At 48.2% G+C, this 20891-nt stretch overlaps 1 protein-coding gene across 3 annotated transcripts in view; it reads right to left on the reverse strand.

Annotated features, from left to right (window-relative positions):
• Positions 1–735: 735 nt before the first annotated feature.
• TMEM44 (transmembrane protein 44) overlaps positions 736–20891 on the reverse strand; it is a 33551-nt gene continuing 13395 nt past the window's right edge. The window contains exons 7-11 of one of the 3 annotated variants that reach the window (XM_059920793.1): positions 19972–20100; positions 18213–18317; positions 13167–13325; positions 3753–3785; positions 736–1145 (exon numbers count right to left, since the gene is read on the reverse strand). In XM_059920793.1, coding sequence (XP_059776776.1) covers positions 1035–1145; positions 3753–3785; positions 13167–13325; positions 18213–18317; positions 19972–20100 — 537 coding nt within the window. In that variant the 3' untranslated portion in view covers positions 736–1034. Of the gene's footprint in view, positions 1146–3752; positions 3786–13166; positions 13326–18212; positions 18318–19959; positions 20101–20891 lie in introns of all 3 variants that reach the window. The other 2 variants (XM_059920792.1, XM_059920794.1) reach the window with 2 other exon arrangements.

Genomic DNA, 20891 nt, shown 5'->3' on the forward strand with positions numbered 1-20891 from the left:
CTTCCCTGAGGCACCCCTTCTTTCATGCTGCTGAGACTTGCACTACCCCTTAGGAGCAACTGGGCAGCTGCAGCTGAGTCACACAGGCTGCCAGGGGCCAGCTAGGCGCAGAGCTGTGTTTCTTGGCATTTCTCCCAGGTCCCCTGGTGGCCAACTTCTGTGGCTGTGCTGGGATTCAGATGTATCTCTGTGCTCCATGGTGAGATACTTCAGTTCACTCAATCAGGATTTATTCATTGCAGCGTTCCTCCCACCTTAGCTCCAAAATAATCCTGAGAGGGGATTTCGGTACCTGAATCGAGCCCCTCCCACCATGCCTCTTACCCTTTGCATGGTTTCAGTTCAGTTCAGGACCTGAAGCAGACGGTCCCCTTCACCTGCAGACCCTAGCCCAGCACACACTGGGCCAGGCTGGAGCAAGTCCTGGTACCTAGAGCACTTTGCTTTGCTCACCCTTGCAATACCAGTGACCTTGCAAACACTTGGTTGATCGAACAGTCCTCTCTCAACTTCTAGCAGAAAACTCAAGTGGGTGACTGGAGGGCAGGAGCCAGGTCCCATCAGAACCTGTGATTGTGTCCCAAACCCCCCAAACGCGGGCCCACCCCTCTCTAGGCTTAACCAGGTCTTACGGAGTGGGGCTTTACTAAGATCCAAACATATTAGCTGTTTGTTAGATGAACTCGTTTGTAGCAGATATTCAGAGTAGGGTTGAATCCAAAGGGAAAGGGAAAAGAGAGGCCAAACTATTTTAGACTATATTTCAAAGCAAGATTGGTTTGTGAACTTTGAATTTTCAGAACAAACTCTGGGTGTGTCCAGGTCTGTCCACAGGGCCCAAGGTCTTAGCTCCATTCTGAGCCATGGTGCACACCAGCCAAGCTCCCTGACAGCTCCTGGTTCCTCACTTTCATGGGCGGCCTTGGCAGAAGCTTAAATTCCTGCCATGGCTGTCTCTGCAGGTTGATCCCTGCTCAGTTCCTGACAAAACCTTGACCTTCGGCTCTGAGCTGCTGAGCTGGCTCCAGAAAGTGTTACTTATCAGAGGTCAAGTCCACTGGCTTCATAGACCACCTGTGCACCCGGGGTCTGAATATCTCCATGTTGTCTTTGTTCCCTCCAAGGTTTACGTCTTCAGGATCCCACTGTGGAGAAAAGACACAAGAGGTACCTTGGTGGAATAGGCCCTTCCCATCTTACAATTTCCCCAACAACAGCTCCAATCCTGGTTCTCATGGCCCAGGCACAGACAAGAGCAAACAGGTAAGGACAAGTTAACCAGGCCTGTGTTTCTAGAACCTAACAGGGCAAGTATAACTTTAAATCAAGGAGTTTTAATGGACAGACACCCTGAACAGACCAGCCCTACTTCCCCTCCTACTCTATGTTCCCCTGTCTTCACCAAGTCCTTCTCTAGTGAGACTCAGTCATGTTCCCTTTATCCTGAGAATTCCCACCTCCCTGCCTAACTCATTCCTGGAAAAGACCAGGCAAACTCAACCCATTCTTTATGGCCCAGGTAAGTTCCTCCTCTTCCAAGAAGCCTATCCTGACACCCATTGAGCTCCCCCCCGCTTCTCTACTGCCTGTACCACTGGTTTGCAGCTGAGTGTGGGAAGCCCTGCCCTGGGTGTCCACCTTGTCCTCTCAGGTAGATGACAGAGCTTCTTAGGAGCAGGGCACTGGTCTGCCCTTGCCCCCCACGTGGTGTTTCCTCTAAACTTGAGGTCAGCAGACTTGTCAAAAACAAACATTTAAAACCTAATCCAGAGTGGTGGTCACTGCCAGTGAATATCTCATCACTCTGACTCAGACAAGTATGGGAAATTGAAATGCACAGGGGTTAAAAAAAAAGGTTAAAAGAAAAAAAAAATAGGTGAGCACACAAGCACTGATGAAGCTGTTTGCAAAATCCTCCTATTGTTCTAAAACGACAGATAAAAGGAGAGCTTTTCATGTGGGCCAAGAGCAAGGGCATCGTCTTTAGTGATTCCAGCCACAGAGGCAAGTAGGGGCCGGGCTCAGGTCCTCTTTCTGCCACTAACTTGCTTTCTCTTCTCTGGATCTTGATTTCTCCATGTGTAAATTGGGAGGCTGAATCAGCAACTGGATAATACGATCTCTCATTTCTGAGTTTCTGTGACTGGTGATTCTGAGTCATAAGGTTGCATTTGACAGTAGCAAAAGACCCAGGAAACAACAAGCAAAGGCCACATAGGATATGTCAGCCCGGGCCAGACAATCTATCTGGGCAAGAAAATAGAGCCAGGCATGGACATGCACTCCAAGAAAAATGTTCCACCAGCTACTCAAACCTGAGCAGAATCAAACAGTCCAGTCCTTAGAGGGTCAGGACAAGGTCCTCAAGGCTCCCTGAGCCACTGAAAGATAATGCCCACACCCCACTAGTTATAAAACACAAATTATAGCTTTGTTTCCAACAGAAAGAGAGTCCCGTTCAATTACTGATTTACTGCTCATAACTGAACTGAGTTCTACTACTTGGTCATGAAAAACAGCGTCATGTTAAGAAAACCACCTCATCCCCAGTAACCTTGCAGGCCAGGGACTGAGCTGATTTCGTTGGTGCAGCTCAGCCCCTTGTACGTGTCTGGGGCTGTGTCAGGCACATGTGTGCTAATTTCTCATCTGCCTGTGGAGGTGGACTTGGGGGGGCACCTCTAAGCAAATTCCTTCCAGACGTTATCAGAGATCCCAAGTAAAAGAGCTCCCCGGCCCCTCAGCCTCCGAGACCCAGTTGCCTAGTAGTGGAAGTGGGGGCCTGTTCCATTCTCTGAGAATGGACAGTGTGCTTTTTGATGAATTCTGTTTTCAAGTGGAGACCCACGTTCTAGATCTCAGTTCTGGACCAGTCTCACCAGGAGGGCCCAGGGTGCTCATCAAAAAGACTGATGCTGGGGACCCACCCTAGACCCTATCTGTGGGTTGGGACCTAAGGCTTGGCATTTGAACAAGCTCCTAGGGTGATTCTTAGCCGCCCTGATGTGTCAGAACCACTGCCCCAGCTCCTAATATGTCTTCTTAAGAGTTATCCTTGCTACTCCTGACCAATTCCGCTGCCGGCAAACAGAAACAGCCCACCACTCTGGTCAGGTGCGCTCTTCAAAGCGGGTTAAGCCTTCGAAAACAATTTAAATCTCTTCCTTCTGAATTCCCAGAATAATGTGTTTTAAAATGTCATTTTAAGTAATAAAAACATCGCTGGAATCCAGGCATTCAGAGAATTTGAGCAAAAGATAATCTACTCTCTTATCAGAAAAAAAATCCTGGGAGGTGACAGGCACAGGTGGCTGTCATGAATCATGTGCTTATTTGTCACTTGGAGGCGAGGAGGGCATAGAGACAGCAGCCAGCTGCCCAAGGTCTCACAATGACAACAGAGGGGAATGTTGATCTCAACTCCTGCAGCCACTCCCGGCACCACTACCATTAGTGACCTGCTGGGCTTCCTCTTGTTCAAAAACTTTTGTTCCAAGCACGTTTCTTCCTTGCGTTATGCATCTTCTCTGAGCCCCTACTAGATGGTTTGGACAAAGCAGAAAGAACTCTGAAATGGAGAGCCTGGAAAAAACCCTCGACTTTCAGACTCTCCTCTCATTTTCAAATTCTTTTTTTTCCTAGAGGAATCTGGCACTGGCCCAGCCATCCAAGGGGGGCTCACAAAAACAGGAACTGACATCAAGCCACAGGAAGTCCCTTGCGGAATAAAGAGAGAGCACGATTGTCCATACCTGCTCCGAGTTTAGGGCTTCCCAATACTTCTGCTGCAGAATAAAAAGAGAGATTAAAAAAACAAGTGTTGACTAGATTTTGCCACCATCACAGAGCAGAGATCAGCGCCAGCCCCTGTCTGCTCACTGAGCCAGAAGGCAGGCCCTCCGCTGGTCCGGAGGCAAAGGAACAACTGACTTCAGCAAGCAAAAAGGCAGCAGCTACTAGTGGCTACAACTTAGTTAAATGGTCAGTAGGATAATTGTGATAATTATGAAGGGCTACAGGTCCTTGAAAAAATTACCATCTATGCAGATTTTTAAATTACTATTATTAGAAATTATTATTAGGCATAATCATAATAATAAAGATTCCATTTATTAACCACATGGCTGAGATGAGTCAACTCAAACCCATAAAACTAAGAAAGAGAGATGCAAATAAAATCCTCATCTTGAAACTATGGGGTATTTGCTACCAGCCAAGATTCATATTTAATCAGCCTTTACTGCACGGTTGGTTCCACCCCAAGCCTCAAATATGTCTGGCTCAGCTTCTTGAAGGGTAGCGTCGCTGTCTGCTCTCATTCGTCCAGCACCTCCTGTAGTGCCCAGGACACGTGTGTGTGTGTGTGTGTGTGTGTGTGTGTGTGTGTGTGTGTTCATAAGCTATGAATCTGCAAATGTCTGTTATACTGATCTGTGTATGTCTGTTACACTGAACTGCTGCCAATCTGCACAGTACACAGGATTTGGCTTTATTGTCACATTGAAACAAAGCCCCTACTGTTCAATTCTTTTAAAATTTCCATTTTGAACAACTTCTGTTTGTTTGCTTTTGTTTGGTCTTTCTGAGCTCCTTGAGGGCTGCAGTTTGACTCAACTTTGAGTCTTCAGGGCTGGCAGGGCTGGCACAGAATGCACTCAGCAAGTCTGTTACGTGAATCTGTGTGTGCAGCTGTGTGTCTGTTAAGATTATAAAAACTTTATTGAACACCTCTATTTGTCCGCTGATATCTGTGCTAGCCCAGAGATGGGGCTCTGCTCTGGGGCCTGCACAAGTCCCATTCTGGGTCAGAGCTGGAGTTAGGGGTGGAGTCAGACAGAGAGGTCTGACCCAGGCTGTGCTGACAGAGCTGTGCCCCAAGCTCCGTGGCAGGGCACCTGGCAGACTGGAGGTGAAGGGCAGAGGTCCCACCCTGAAACTGAGGAGGGCAGGGAAGGGGCACCAAAGCTGGGTCCTTGGTCAGTGCCCCCCACAAGAGTTCCCTGCTCCCTGCTGGGTAGGATGTGGTGGTCGCTGCAGGAGGGAGGGCAGGATATGGGGGTGTGGGTGGCAGAAATGAAGCTTGACAGTCGTCTCCCCAGTTTCTCCCTCTTCCCTCCCTCTCCCACCCACCCCTTCCAGGTCACATGCTTCTAGCCGGGTACCTATGAACTCCTTCCCCCGTTCCACGGGAGAACAGAATGGACCTAGAAAACTTGAGTCACCACTGACTTCAGCTGTACCATGCCTTTTTCTTTTGAACAACTTTTTAATTATAAGATTTTCAGTCATACACAAAAGCAAAAGAATAATCTAATGAACACCCGTGGACATATACTCTTTCATTTGCTCTAGCTCCCCCAATTTTTTATTTGCTGAAGTATTTTAAAGTAAATAATTTCATCTGTAAATACTTCAGTATGTATCTCATAGATAAGGACTTAAAAAATCCTAAGCACAGTGCCATTAATACCTAACAAAACTGTGATAATTCCATAGCATTCATCTTTTAATGACATCCTGCTGGGGAGAACATAAACTAAAAAAAAGATTAAATGGAGAGCACACAAAATTACTAAAAATGATGTTTCCACACACACTGCAAAAGACGGAAATGTTGATGACAACGTGGGTGGAAAGAGTTACATAACTTCTGCAAATGTAATAGAAATAAAAAGAGAGATGAAAGAAAATATGCTAAGAATAAGAACATTAACGGAAAAACTGGTGAAATCCAAATAAAGTCTGTACTTTAGTTAATAGTAATGTACTAATGTTAATTTCTCTGTGTTGACAAATGCAGCATGGTGGTGCAAGATGTTAACATTAGAGGGAATTGGGTGAAGGTATACAGGAACTCTCTGTCCTACCTTTGCAACTTTTCTGTAAATCTAAAATTATTCCAAAAGAAAAAGTGTACTTAAAGACAAGCAAACAAATAAAGAAGTTTGAGTCCTCCAACTGAATTTGAAATGAAACCTTGAAACCTCCTTTCCAAAATCTTCGGCATCACAACAATCTAAAATTTCAGAAGAGTACCCTCTAGTGGAAGTAGTAGCCAGGATTTCTTTTTTTAAGTTACTTTCTAAACCAATGATAATGTGCCTAAGGAATACAATTAACCCAAATCTTTGTAACTGAGGTCTCTCTCCACCCCCCACAAAGAAGTAAAAATAAATAAACATTTTTGTAGTCTTTTCCCTGTTTCAAGAGCAAAATTTGTTCATTTTTGTATAGAAATTTTTTCAAAACCCAAAATAAAGATTGCCCAGAATTCTATCCCTAAAAGAGGGCCTCTATGAACAGTTATTGAATAGCCCTCTGGAATACACACACACACACACACACACACACACACACACCCCAAATTATGCAAATGGCTCTTTTCTCTTAAAATATAGTGAGCATTTCCACATATCCTTAAATTGTCTTTAGGACCACAATTCCATCATCTCCGTGAACCACAGCATGTAGAGTTTCAATTCACCTCATATCTAAAAGCACACTTTTTCGTGCTTCTGAAACCAAGAGGCAACCTATAGGCCCTGTCCACAGGGCACGTGGTAAGTTCTCCTTTGTTCCTGAAGACTCTGAGGTGTGTCTCAGCCACTGAGGAAACAGGGTCACTTTCTAGGACTGGGAGCTGGATGGGCCCTCAGAAACCATTTGTTCAACTCCCTCCTCTTACATCTGGGGAGAAGTGACTTCCCCAAGATGGGGGAGGTGAAATGGTGTTGGACTCAGGACCCATTATAAAGGTTTTTTGTTTTTTCTGATCATAAAGTTTTGAGACTTGCCAGATACACACCAGCTACAGTTCCATCTTAGATTTCATCAAGTAGATTTCCTTTTTGATTTTCCTAGTACCTTACAGGCTTTTAAACCTTAACACCATACTCTTCAAAAATCTCATCCTTTCAATTTCTTTAGTTAATTAAGTAGTTCTATAGCACTTACTCTGGATCAAGCGCGGTTTCACCTCCCATACTTTCTTTCCTCCTCTACCAGCCCAAACTCCCCACTCAGCTCTTCCTTCCCGGGCTGTCGTGAGGAAAATGGGATGTGAGGAAAAATGGATCACAGGCTGTGGAGTGCTGTATGCAAGGCCCATGGTGAACTGGATCAGTGAGAGAGAAGTTCTGACCCACACTGGGCCGGTTTCCCTTATAAAGATGACAGTTTCACTGCAGGGACATCCCAAGGTTGGGATGAAGGGGAAGCCGAGATGAAGCCCTATGTATTACAACGGTGGGCAGCAAGGGTTGGGAGCGAGCACCTCTGAACTCCACTCACAAGGAGATGCAAATACTGTATTTAGGCCAAACTCCAAGACCACCAGTGGGAAAGGCCTTGGCAACCTTGGCTCCTGTTCCTGATTTTTTTAAAATTATTTTTTCCCATTAAAACAGGAGATATAATTGACATAAAACATTGTATGTTCCTGATTTTATTGGAAGAAATTTTGCTATTCATATGCTGCTCAGAACCGAAGAAGTGACCCAGGGAAGGGCGGGAAATGGCCACGATCAAGTTGGATTCAGGAGCAGGGCTGCTGCAGATAAAACACAGGATACGCCGTGAAATCTGAATTTCAGATAACAAATAATGTTTTAGTATAGGTGTGTTTATCTGAAATTCAAATTCACTGGCCTCTTGTATTTTTTGCCTGTTAAATCTAGCAACCGTACTCAGGAACACAGGGAAGGCTTCCTGGAGGAAGCAGAATTTAGCCAGGGCCTTGAAGGGCAGGAGAAGACAGATGAGCCAAGGAACCCAGAGAAGGGAAAGCTGGCTGGATGTGCAGAGGAAAACCTGGAGAGTTGGCCCAGAACCAGACAATGAAATGTCCTAGAGGTCAGGCCAAGGGGTCTGGACATAAACTGTAACAGAGGGCCTTAGAGCAGGAAGGCCATGGGGCTGATCAAGTGTTGGGAAGACCTTGGGTAGGACAGTCCTGAAAGGAGGGGAGACGGAGGCAGGAGCTCAGTCAGGGGCTCTTCCCTGGATTTCAGGCAGCGCGATGGAAAGGCTTCTAGAGACTGCGGAGGCCAGAAGAGGTTTTCTGAGCGGCACCCAGGCAGACACAGCAGCCCATTTTGCTGGTGGTTGACCCTGCTGTTTTCCTGATGGAAGCCTTTCCACTTCTAAGAACTGACTCAGTGTAATTAACCTCCGCCTAACTCCCCCAGTACACTTTCTCACTTAAGGTCACTTGCTAAATGGGACCTGAAAGATGGCCCAGCTCAAAGCTCAGCATCTGCGGGAACAGTGCTCTGTCGGAGCCTCACCAGCTCCCTGAGCTCATTATCTCCACTTACAGAGCAAGTCCAGAGGAATGAACGGCGTCGCCTGCCTCAAAGGCTCTCAGGGCCAGCGTAGGTGCCCGAGCCCACTTGCAGCCCGTTGTCCACTGCGCTGCATCTAGCACCATCGGCAGGCTTGCAGGGCCCCAGCAGCACCCCCATTTGATCCTCAGAATCACTCTGTAATGTAAGTAGGGCAGGTCTCCTGATTCCCATTTACAGAGGGAGAAACTAAAACCCAAGAAGTCCAGGGCAGAACCAAGGCCGCCTGGCAGGTCAGCGAGAGCCTGGACAAGCCAGTGTCCACCCGACCCCTGGTCAGCCCTCTCTCTCCTGCTCAGCCCCGTTGCCCTGGGGGGCCCAGTACAGTCTTTCCTTACCCCCAGGGAAACTAGCTGACTGTCCACACATTTCCGGACGCACCATCTCTCACTGCTGCAGAGCGCACAGGGGCACACAGATCTGTGCAGGGCAGACACCATGCCCTGAACTTGATTTCTGGTCTTTGGGACCTATTAGAAATTTCTGGCCTCTTTCTTCATACTTATATGTATTTACTTCTAAAATTAGCACTTTTAGAATCAGTATGTGTGTGTGTATTCTTTTTACTAACTAATTAATTGTTTTTTCCTTGAAAGAATGATTTGGCTTTAAGACTGACAAACATCCAAGGGACTCTGTCCTGGTCTGCTGGTGCTGGAAGCAGGGTCTGGCGAGGGAACAAGCAGTCCTGGTTGTCAAGAGCCTTAGGCACAGAATTAGCAGGACACGGGGGCCTGGGACGCGAGCCTCTTCAGACAGCAATCATGGTGTCTGGCATTTGGCTCTGTACACACACACACACACACACACACACACACACACACACACACACACACTGAGCCAGCTCCAGGTACAGTCATTCTCAACATGCAGACTTTCTTCTGTTGACAGAAACAGCCTCCTTGCAGAATTCCTACAAAGCTTCAGTGGCATTGCTAGGAAGCACAGAAGGAAAAAAATGACTAAACACAAAGCTGGACTCAATCTTTTCTGGCATCCCAGAGGCTAGGAGGCCAAAAAAACCTTTAAAAGGCACAGGAGCAGTCTCAAGACTGAGGGAATGTCGACCCTGCGCTCATAAAACAGGTGCTGGCTGCCCCGGCAAGTGAGGGGGCCGCTCCGGAAAGCCCTGCTCCCCCTGGGCCCTGGGCCCTCACCCACGGACCATGAGCCGGTGACCCTTCCCCCACATGTGTTCAGAACGCCCTCCGACGGCTGTGTCAGGAGCCAGGCTGCTTGGTGTCGAGCGGCTGCGTGAGTGAGTGAGTGGGTGCAGTCTCCGTGGAGTGTGCCCTGTCTTGCGGAGACGTCCAGGAATCCGCACAGCCCACGCACATGGCCTGTCTACAGAGTCGTGGGTCACATTCAGGCTCCACTGCCATTCGTCTGGTGCCCTGACCAGCCCATCCAGTGGACACTTGAGAAAAGGTGAAAATAACCCAGCTCTCCCTCCATGCAAGCTCCCATGCCTTATCTGTCTCTGCTTCACCTCTTTTCAGGGGTGTTCTGCATCACTGGCATTCCTTGTAAATCCCAATGTTTTATCCTGTCTATTAGACAGGACCCTGCCTGAGAACACAGGTAGCGCATAGGTGAGTGGAGAGAGTCCTGTGGAGAGAGTTTTCTCATCTGTAAAATGGGAATGATAGATAAGAAACTCGGCCCTGGGTAGTTCCTGCCGAGGCAGTGGGGTGTAGTGGGTAACAACAGGGTTTCAGAGCCAGACAGAGCTGGGTTCAAATCCCCAGGTCTGCCAATTATAACGATGACAATGAAGATGATGATGATGATGATGATGATGATGATGATGATGAAGATGATGTTTTCTTGGGCAGGTTACTTAAACTCACTGAATCCCAGGCTCCTCTTCTGGGAAACAAGAATATTTAAAGGTACTTGCCTCAGGGCTGTTGGGAGGACTATACCAAACAGTGCTTGTAAAGTATAGAACATACCACGCCTGCCTCATGACACACACGCAGTCACTGTGAGCAATGAATTTAAAGACGCGTAGTTAGCTGAGTGCTGTGGATACAATGTGTATCGTGTTGAGGGACCTCTCTTCTCTCCACCTCCCCCAGCACGGCAGGAAGTAGGTCTTCAAACCTGTGGGTATGTGCCCCAAGGACATGGACACAAAAGCACCCTCTGAGAGTTAAGTCACAAAGTTGTAAAGGACCACAGAGGTGACAAGCACAACACCTTAGCGACAGAATGCCTCCCAGGCCTCCAGAGTGGGAGCGCGCAAGCATTCACTTATGGACCCGCGGGTCAAGCAGAAGCCCAGCTGGCTGGCCAAAGACACAGACGACTGTAGCCAGAGAGCACAGACAGATGCCCTGGGTGTCTCAGCCCAGTGTTAGGAAATATCTGAACTGTGCAATCCATCCTGGGAATAAGAGGAGTTGCAAACCAGAAGAGGTGATGACCTGGGGCCCCGCCTCAGTCCCTTGGGGGTGTGGTCTGGAGGAGCAAGGTCATGATCAGGCTGTGACCAATCTACCAAGTACCTCTCACCGCGTGTGGTGGGTCAGGCCAGCCCCCCTGCCCTCATGCATTTTTCTTTCAAATCCCCCTCAAGAACATGTTTCTGAATGAGTGACCCAAACAGGTGGGTGAAATGCAGTGTCACACTCGTCGGCTAAAAGACACCCTCTTGCTCCCCTTCAGCCATCAAGGAGCCAGAACTTTTAAGGAATATTGCTCTGAAAAACTGGGGAGCCCACCCAATCCCACCACCCTGAGGCAGCTGATGGTTGATAGGCTTGTGGCTTAACTTTAATTTTCTTCTTTACATCTTCCAAAATTTCTACAATAAACATGTATTACTTCTAAGCAGAGAATATATAGATTACCAGAAGGCCGGATGGGCCACAAGCCTGACAAGCTACACTGTCCCCTGCTCACATTTCATCAGTGTCTGTGTTTAGTGAGATTCTAAGTAACTTCGATCGGGACTCAGCGCTTTGTCATGTGTAGCGTATGGGTGTTTTGGGGAATGAGGTAGGAGGACTGTGCTGGGGGTTATGGAGGGGCTGGGTGGGGTGAATGGGGGCACCTGAGCTTCTAAAAATATACTCCTTGTTTAACAAGGGCAAAAGCATTCATCTCCATTTGCCTCATGTATGAGTGCGACCCTGTGCCCTTGGAATTTAAAAGGAAAGAGCGAACAGAGAGGGAGAAAAAGGACTGCAAAACACAGAAACGGCCCAAAACAGCCACAAAGACAAATTTCTGAATTCTTCAAGGTCACTGTCCAATCCTTAGCTCAGTTGAGGGTTTCCACTGAGCGAGCTTGCATCCTGTCCTCCCCAAGCCCCCTCCCCCATCTCACCAACTCAACTGTCCGTTCCCCTCACTGAACACTCTCTCTCTCTCCCCTTAGCCTTAGACTCTGCCCAGACTGCTGGCTCTGGGCTGCCAAGCCATGCGCCTTGGGTTGTCCGACACATTCTGGGACCAGATCCAAGAAATAAACAGCACCAAATGAAGGACTCGGGGATACACGGACCCCAAATGGTCCTTGGTCTGGAGCAGAATTTCTCCCTCAAAACCCACCTCTCAATGACCAGCTGTGTGTGTTCCAGGATCAAGAGGTAGAGATGAGGGCAGCCCAGGCCCCTAGACCTAAAAGCCTGTGCACAGCCTGGCCAGGGAGACAGGTCCCTGCATCCCTCAGGCTACACGGCAAACAACAGCAGGGGTGGAAGAGAGGTGTATGCTCTGGGCACCCAAGGGGAGGAGGCTTTAATCTCTGGTGTGTACGTGGAGGGGAGGGGAGGGGAGTTCACACAGGAGGTGGCATCTGGGTAGGATTCTGACACACGGCAGTTGGGCCAGAGGAAATCCCAGGAAGAAAGGCCCAGAGCCCTGGGGATGAGGGAAGAGTCCACGGCCAGGGAGGACATGTAGGTGAGGGCAGGGGAGGGGCACGAGGCTGGGGCAGGTGTGCAAGGCCTGAACCCCACACTAAGGGATCTGGACTCTACCCCGCAGATCAGGGGCTCTAAGTCTTTCGGATTTCAGGGTCCACTACGAGTGGGACTGACTCAGGACAGCTGATTGATTACTTTGCCAAATAAGGCCATTAAGACCAACACCAAACCCTCAACACCATCTTAGCACTTCCTATTATCGTCAATTCATAAAAGGGCATTTAAATATCAAAAGAGTGGGAGAACCAACAAACCCAGAATGAAGGACGGCCCCTCCCCGTCCTGGTACCACCTGGCCACTATGCTGTCCTTGTTCTCACTTGCCACAGACAAAGGGAAACTTCCTCCTGACCAGGGCTGGGAGCCACAGCTGTGGGGCTGAGAGTAACAGGACCGCAGACCTGAGAGTTAGACCCATTTCCGGTATCCAAAACGTGATGTGTTTTGTTCAAAGATCCAAAAATTCAAAATGAGGCAAAGCTTATGAAAGTGCCAGGCACGATGCCCATTGAGGGCCCCCGTGTATGACCCTGACAGCATCACAGGGAGAAGCCTGGTGATCCTTGGTGGGGAAGAAAGCCTTCCATGGTCAAATGGGTTTGGGAAACACCAAGACTCTTTAAAAAGTTTGTTAGTCAGCATTTATTTCTGTAAGACTTGAATGTGCCCCGTGATTCAGCGTGCAGTGTTTCCATGACTCATTTGACTGCGGAAAATCCTCCTCAGCGCAGACAGCATGGGAAAGTCCTTGGGCAGATGCTTATTCACTACTGAGCGGGCATGAGGCTGGCATGGGCCGAGGAGAACAGAGCAGTGCAGGCACCACAGAGGCACCGGCAAGCACGGGTGAAGGAGGCCCCGTGCACCTGCCGGCGGACACAGCACCTACCTCGAGGTCAGAGTTGATGGACGAGACCTGGGAGGAGCTACTGGAGGACACGCGCGCCCGGATGACCTGAACCGGAGGGTACGAGGGCGGCTCCTGCAGGGACGTGGCTCCCGTGCTTGTCTGTCCATCTCCAGGCAGCCTGGTGGCACTGCAGCTCGCCTGCAAGGTGTGCGGGGAAGGGCAGGCAGGAGACTTGGTTGGCATCTTTGTTTTTTGCACTGTCAGAGCATCCACGTGCTTCAGCATCCAAAAGGCACGAAAGGACGCAGCCGCCGCCACCCTCCTCCTGCGGCCACCCAGCTCCTCCTCAGAGGCAGCCGGCCCTCCTTTGTGTGTCCTTCCCAATAGTCTGTGCACACACGAGCATATGCATGTACATATTTCCCCCATTTCCACTAACGATAGTACACTCTATACTCTCTTAGGCATCTTGCTTTATTTCACTTAACAACATGCCTTAGAAATAGTTTTATAGCAGATTTTTTTTTTTGGTAACATGGTAGAGATGTTCACAATCTATTTAAACCAGTCCCCTGCTGATGGACGTTTAGGATATTCCCAGTCTCTTGCTTTTACAATCAGTCCTGGCTGCAGTAAATTATATTGCACATTAAAAATCTCAGGATATAAAGGATAAGTTCTTAGAAGTGGAATTGCTGGATCAGAGGGTATGAGCGCTTGTAATTTGGATAGCTCTTGCCAAAAGTGCACTCCATAGAGGCTTAACCAACGCACCCGCCAGCAGCATATGAGAGTGAGTTGGGAAGGGTTAAGGGAGGAAGAAACTTGAGATGACCTGTCTGTCTGTCTGTCTGTCCATCTATCTCAGAAGAGCGCTTCCTCCCACAGGCCTCACAGGGGTGTCCCCAGAGATCCTCAAGGCTCTGGGCTGGGCTCTCAGAGCCGGGCAGTCATCCCACTGACACAGCACAGGGGGAATAACCCGCCTTCTGGACCGTATCTTCCACCAACTAACCATATGACCTCAGCAAAAAACTTATCCTCCTGAGTCTCAGTTTCCTAATCTATAGAAGGGGCTGGTAACCCCTGCCTTGCTTCCTTTGAACTGGTGTCACGGGGCTCAGGTTTAGTAAATGTCCTGGACACATGAGAAGAACAGCTGCTCGTACTGGTCCCCAAATCACGCAGGGCTCCAGCCCTGGATGGGTCAAGGGCACACAGTTCCCTGTGAGAGTCTGGCTGGAAGGGAGGAAAGTCCACAAAGGAGACAAAGACAGCTTTCTGGGTGGGGGAGGGGGGAGGCGGGGCAGCAGAGGCCTCCCAGGCCACAACAAACGAAAGAATCTATAAATTCCTCAGGTCTGACCACACCTGAGTCAACAGATAAAATGGAGTTTTCAAATGCTGCAAGCTGTTGACTCCTAGGACCCCACGCCCTCGGCCTCCCAGGCTCAGCCTGACCCCAGCTGCATCTCCTGGGAAATCTCTCCTTGACCAGTGCTCAGGAGGGGGTGCTGGCAAAGAGTGAGCACCACTCTGGCTCTTTTGCCCACTTCCTGATGGTAGTTCAGACAGGACGTGTATCAAGGCACATGGCAACAGGGTACCAATATCACCACAACACGCCCATCGGGACATTCTCATGAAAAAAAGAAAATAATTTGCTAATGCAGCAGGCATGAAATGGTGGCATGAAACGGCGGCATAAAAAGCATGTCCTCTCTATAAGAGCTCAGGTGCCAGAGTCAGACAGGGTTAGTCTGAAACCTATTTCTGTGATTTTCTAACTATGGGATATTGGGCAAGTGAGTTAACCCTCCCTGTGCCTCATTTTAAAAGAATAATAAAATGATTAACTATTAATAAATGACAATGGAAATAATAATAGTGTCTACCTCAGGTTGTTATAAGAATCTGCGTTGCTAATAATTGTAAAAAACATTTATCAAGCGCTTACTTGGTGTCAGCCATCATGCCGAGTAAGAAGCAGCATAGCATTTTGGTCAAAGGCACAGACTTGGCAGAGACAGGTCTGAATCCTGGTTCTACCACCAACAAAACGTGTGACCTTGAGCAGGTTGCTTAACCTCTCTGGGCCCCATTTTCCTTCTCTGTAAAATGAGCATAATACCTCATGGGTTGGCTGTTGGATGAAATGAGTTGATCTATGTAAAGCACTTAGACCAGTACTCCAAGCACTGTGACCAGTAAGTACAATAAGCGTCATGGAAGTGTTGGCTGTTATTATTTACTCAGAGCCTGGCAGGTAGTTAGCCCGCAGTAAACAGATCACCTAGAGCCCAGTGAAGTGGCTTCTGCCCAGGCTAGAGAGGGCGGGGCTCCTGGCTCCCTGCTGGGAGCTGTCTTGGAGGCAACTCTCGCCCTCTGGTGGACACAGAAGGAAGAGGCCGAGTGGAAGTATTTGCTCAAAAAGGTGCTGGCCGGCCTCAGTGGAGGAGAACGGAAGAGGAACACAGTCTTCTCTCTAGGAGTCTGCTCTCCAGCGGGCATCCACTCAAGATTCAGGTACTGGAAGGGTTCAAGTGAATGCAACTTTTGCACTATTATTTTTCACAAGTTCCACGGCTTAAAAATTTCTAGTGCAAAGCGTTGGCCAGATGCTGCCAGGGCTCCCTGTGCTTTCCCCAGGGCTTCCCATCACCCACCCACCCACCCACCCTCTTGACAGAAGAAGAGCTTAATGGCCGAAGTGGGCTCTTAATCGTGAAAGCGTGCTCCAAACCTCCCAGAACTCCACTTACGTCACATACAGGTTATTTACACCCACTTTCCAAGGAACAACAACAAAGAGTAAAACCTCTCTCTCAGGCCCAAAGTCGAGTGTCAGCCCGTCCCAGGGGCAGCCCAGCGGGGCGGCTATCACTGCACTCTGCGTTCCAAACACACCTGTATGGAGAGCCCGTGACCTGACGCACCAGGGTTTTGGCAAACAAGACAGAAGGAGACAAAGTTTATATCCCAGCAGGAAACAGAAAACAAACAAAAGTAAAAGATCACGATAAGTGCTTTGCAGAGCATTTCAAAGGTAATAAAATAAACAGCAGAGGGGTGGAAGCAACTTTTGAATGAGTGGTGGGGGAAGGAGAAGGTGGCATTTTTACTGAAATTGGAAAGACAAGAAAGAAGCATTCATGCAAAAAATCAGGAGAAAGAACATGTAGGCAGAGGAACGGAGAGAAATTCTGTGCAGCCAGAGAGAAGTGAAGAGGGGAGAATAGGAGGCAGTGAGGGAGGGGGAAAGCGAGGGGCTGTGTCAGGAGATTAGATTTTATTCTGCGTGAAATGGGAAGCCAGAGGAGTCTTTTAAACCAAAGAGGAACAAGATGTCATTTACATTTCTAAGAGACCCTTCTGGTTACTGGTTGTAAATGGAGGGGGTGGGACAAGAATAGCGGTGAGAGGAAAACCAGTTAGGAGGCTCCTGGATCTACTGGTTTTTTTCTTTCTTTATTGAAGTAAAGTTGATTTACAATATTGTGTTAGTTTCAGGTGTACAGCAAAGTGATTCATTTCTACATATTTATATGAATATACCTATATTCTTTTTTTCCAGTTCTTTTCTATTACAGCTTATTACAAGATATTGAATATAGTTCCCTGTGCTATTCAGTAAAACCTTGTCGTTTATCTATTTTATATATAGTTGTGTGCATCTGTTAATCCCATACTTCCAATTTATCCCTCCCCCTACCCTTCCACTTTGGTAACCATAAGTTTGTTTTCTATGTCTGTGAGTCTGTTTCTGTTTTGTAAATAAGTTCATTTGTAATTTTTGGGGGTAATATTTTTTAGATTCCACATATACGTGATATCATATGATATTTGCCTTTCTCTGTCTCACTTCCCTCAGTATGATAATCTCTAGGTTGGATCTACTTTAAAAGAAGTATTTGCAAGACTCACAAATGGGTGATATGGGCACGGGCGTATAGTGAGGGAAAGAGAGGAATCTGAGTTTGACCCACTGCACGGACAGTGGTGTCGCTTACTGACGTGAGGAAGGTGGGGAGAGGAGCCGGTCTGGACATGGAAATCCAGAATTCCGTATTGGACACGGCACGTGTGAGATGCCACGTGGTGACGATGAAGAGGGAGGATGGAGAGGTAGTGGGGCAGCCAAGACTGGAACTGAAGGAGAGGAAAAGGATGGAGACACAGGCCAGGGAAATCAGCCAGAGCTGGCAGGTAGGGCTATGGGACTGGAAGAGTGTACCCAGAGAAGGGAGCCCTCCTGAGGTGGAGCTGGGGTACTGCAACCTTGAAGTCAGCTCACCAGGAGGAGCCCGCAGAGGTGAGGGTGGCGGAAAAACCAGAACAGGGAGGGGCCCAGAAATCAGAAGAAGCAGGTGGCCAAACGAGTTGAACCTCAACTAGGACAGAAATGACCCCGGGATTTAGCAACTGGGAGGTCGCTGTAGCCTCGACAGGAACGACTTAGTGGGGTGTGGGACATGGAGTGGGCTTCTTGTCGCCTCTTTCCCTCCACCCCTCTTCCTCCTGAAGGCCCCCACATGCAGGCCAGAACCCTGGGAGTCATCTGGAGCACACGGTCCTCCTCACCACCACATCCTCACTGCCCCCACTGCTCTACCTGCCGACTCCACTGCAGCTCTGCTTCTCCATCGGCTGCAGCCTTGGTTCAGGCCACACCATGTCTTTCCTGGACTTACAACTGCCCCTCGCTGACCCCCTTGCTTTTAGTCTCCACTCCCTAGTCTGCCCCCCAACACTGCCTGAGTGACGGCTCTAAAATGCACGTCTGACCCTGAGTCTCCAGTCCTGAAGCCCCCTGGACTCCCGTCACCCTCTGATGATAGTCAGCTTCCGCAGTGTGACGATCTCACCCTTACCTCGCCTCCACCCTTTCATCTCCGAACTCCCCTTCATCTGACCGCCCGCCACCACCCGGCCCCCACCAAGGCCTCCGAGAGTTCCTTCCTCTTTTTACAGGCTTTCCTGCCTCATTCCGCCCCTCCTGCAGCTAAAGTGTCACTTCCTCCAGGAAGCCTTCCAGGACTACCTCCCACCCTTCTGGACACCCGGCTGTGGCCCACAGCCACTTACCTGCTGCACAGGCTCGATGGTCAGCTCCAGGTAGTGGCTGACAGCTGCCATCCTCTTGAGGGGCTTGCAGTACGGTAGCGTGGTGAGAGGCACCCAGTCCGAATTCTTTCAAGCGGGGATGGGGAGACAGAAAGGGGGATTCTTAAAGTCAGGAGACCTTTTCTAAAAATAGGATCCCAGTTTCTTCAAAAGAACGCCTACAGTATTTTTTTTCTGTTCTTTTATGGCACATCTCACTTTCTGCTTCCTGTAAGATGTATCTTATCTGTCTCTTTGAGGTCACAGTAGGTGGGTGGGTCCCAAACTTTGCTACACAGTGGAATCACCTGGGCTTCTTAAAAAACCAAACAACTGAAGTTTAGCTCTCACCCCCCCACCCCGCCCCACACCAGACATTCTGATTTAATTGGTATGGATGTGACTTACAGAGTTTAAAAGCCCCCCAGATAATTCTAAAGTATGGCAAAGTTTGGGAATCACTGGAGTGGGTGCTAAATAAATGCTTTTGTAAAGCAGTGGTTCTTGAAATTTACTGCATACCAGAAGCACCCAGAGGACTTATAAAAACACCCCGAGTTTTGGATTTGGTAGAGCTGGGTGGAGCCCTAGAATTTGCATTTCTAACAAGTTTCCAGGCAGTGCTGGTCTGGGGACCACACTTTGAGAACCACTGATGGAAAGACTGCTGAAGAGATTACAAAGGCTCCACTTCCTCTCTTCAAAATACTAAACACACGGGGCTCTCTTTAAATACCTTAGCTCCCCATTGGGATATAATTTCGTAACAGTTTCTAGAATGGAATGAAAATAACTTCCCACTAGAGCCTTCTTGGGAACTTGGATCTTTGGTCTAAGCACCTGTATATCCCCTTTTACCTTGGTCATACCCACACTATCTTCTACTTCATTAACTCAGTCAGATTACAATGTTAAACCTAGAAAATTCGGAGGAGTGGACCCGGTTCACTCAAACGGAGCCTCATTTCTACTCTGAAAGAAATGAGGGTAGTGAGGAGCCCAGGTAGTAGGCGAGATTTTTTTTTCCTCAAAAAATGATCTTAGAAAAGAGGGAGCTGCTTTATGTTCAACTCTTTACGAGCTCTCTTATTATTATGAGGCACTTTCTCAATTATTTGCAACCAAGGACTTCTGACAAAGAAAAATTGCCTCAGTTAGCATAGTTCTGCTTACTTAGAGGGGTCACCTGATTAAATCAGCAAAAGACAGAGACAGACACATTTACTGGTATGACATAATTGTAAAGGGTGGATGTTATTTGTAAACAGCACTTTTAAAAACCAGCTTTTTAGTAATACCAACTTTTAAAAAAAAAGCTGTGTTAGTGGTGGCGATACTGTGGATGTCAGATGCATGCAAAAGTGGGAACTTAAGTTTTTACGAAATGAGGGCAAAAAGCACATTACTTCTAAACTAACATATTAGTTTATATAGCATGTGAACTTAAATATATATATGTAAATTACCAAATAGCATAATAGCAAACTTAAAAAAAACATTTTGTACTTGAGAAAACAGAGGATCCTACTTATTCAGGGCACTCAGGATTGCGCGTAACAGTAGTTTTTTTTTTTTTTTTTTTTTTTAACAGTAGTTTTTTAAAGTGACCAACTGGCCAAGCTCGTGGGGACCCCCAGGATTCCCAGGCCCGGCCCCGGTGAGGCTCGCTGCCTCTGCCCATACTGTGCACAAACACCGGGGAGGCCCCCGTCCAGCTGTGAGACCTTGCCTCGGTCCTTGCCTCCTGGTTTTCTTCCTCCTTCTCTGCACAGGTCAAAAGGGCTTGGGTGTCGGCGTTCTCTCTGGCTTCAGAGGCAAATCCCAAGGCATGCCTCATCTTGCTCTTCATCACCCAGGAAAGGAAAATGATCTGAGAAGTGAAGTTAAGGTCCACGGAGGCGGAGACCTTCAGCCACCGGTGCTGCCTTCACCTCTGCACCCTGAGGGCTCCACCCTGGGCTGGTTCCTTCCCTCCCCGGGATCATCCTGCCGGGTCGGCCCCAGAACAGACCCAGCTCACCGGAGGACAGAGCCAGGTCCGACACTCCCTAGTTCCTGTCCCCCTGAGGGCCCAGCACCCAGCCAGACAACGCCTCTAACAAGCACTTAGTAGATACTTGTTACACAAAAGGATTTTGAAAACCATTTTCCCTGGCTTACAGGAACAGTACACGTAGTGGGTTGAATAGTGTCCTCCCAAAATTCATATCCACTCGGAACCTCAGAATGTGATCTTATTTGGAAACAGGGTCTTTGCTGATATAATTTGTTAAGATGAGGTGGCAATGGATTAGGGTGGATAAGGTAAGTCCTGTGGCAGGAACCTCACAGGAAGAAGAGAAGTAATGCAGAGACACACAAAGGGAAAAAGGCCAGTTGAAGATGGAGGCAGAAATTAAAATTATGCTGCCAGCTCGATATCAGAAAACAAACAACCCAATCCCGAAATGGACAGAAGACCTAAATAGACATTTCTCCAAAGAAGACATACAGATGGCCAACAAACACATGAAAGGATGCTCAACATCACTAATCATTAGAGAAATGCAAATCAAAACCACAGTGAGGTATCACCTCACACCGGTCAGAATGGCCATCATCAAAAAATCTACAAACAATAAATGCTGGAGAGGGTGTGGAGAAAAGGGAACCCTCTTGCAC

Source organism: Balaenoptera ricei, chromosome 4, assembly GCF_028023285.1.
Source record: "Balaenoptera ricei isolate mBalRic1 chromosome 4, mBalRic1.hap2, whole genome shotgun sequence".
In the NCBI taxonomy this organism is placed as follows: domain Eukaryota; kingdom Metazoa; phylum Chordata; class Mammalia; order Artiodactyla; family Balaenopteridae; genus Balaenoptera; species Balaenoptera ricei.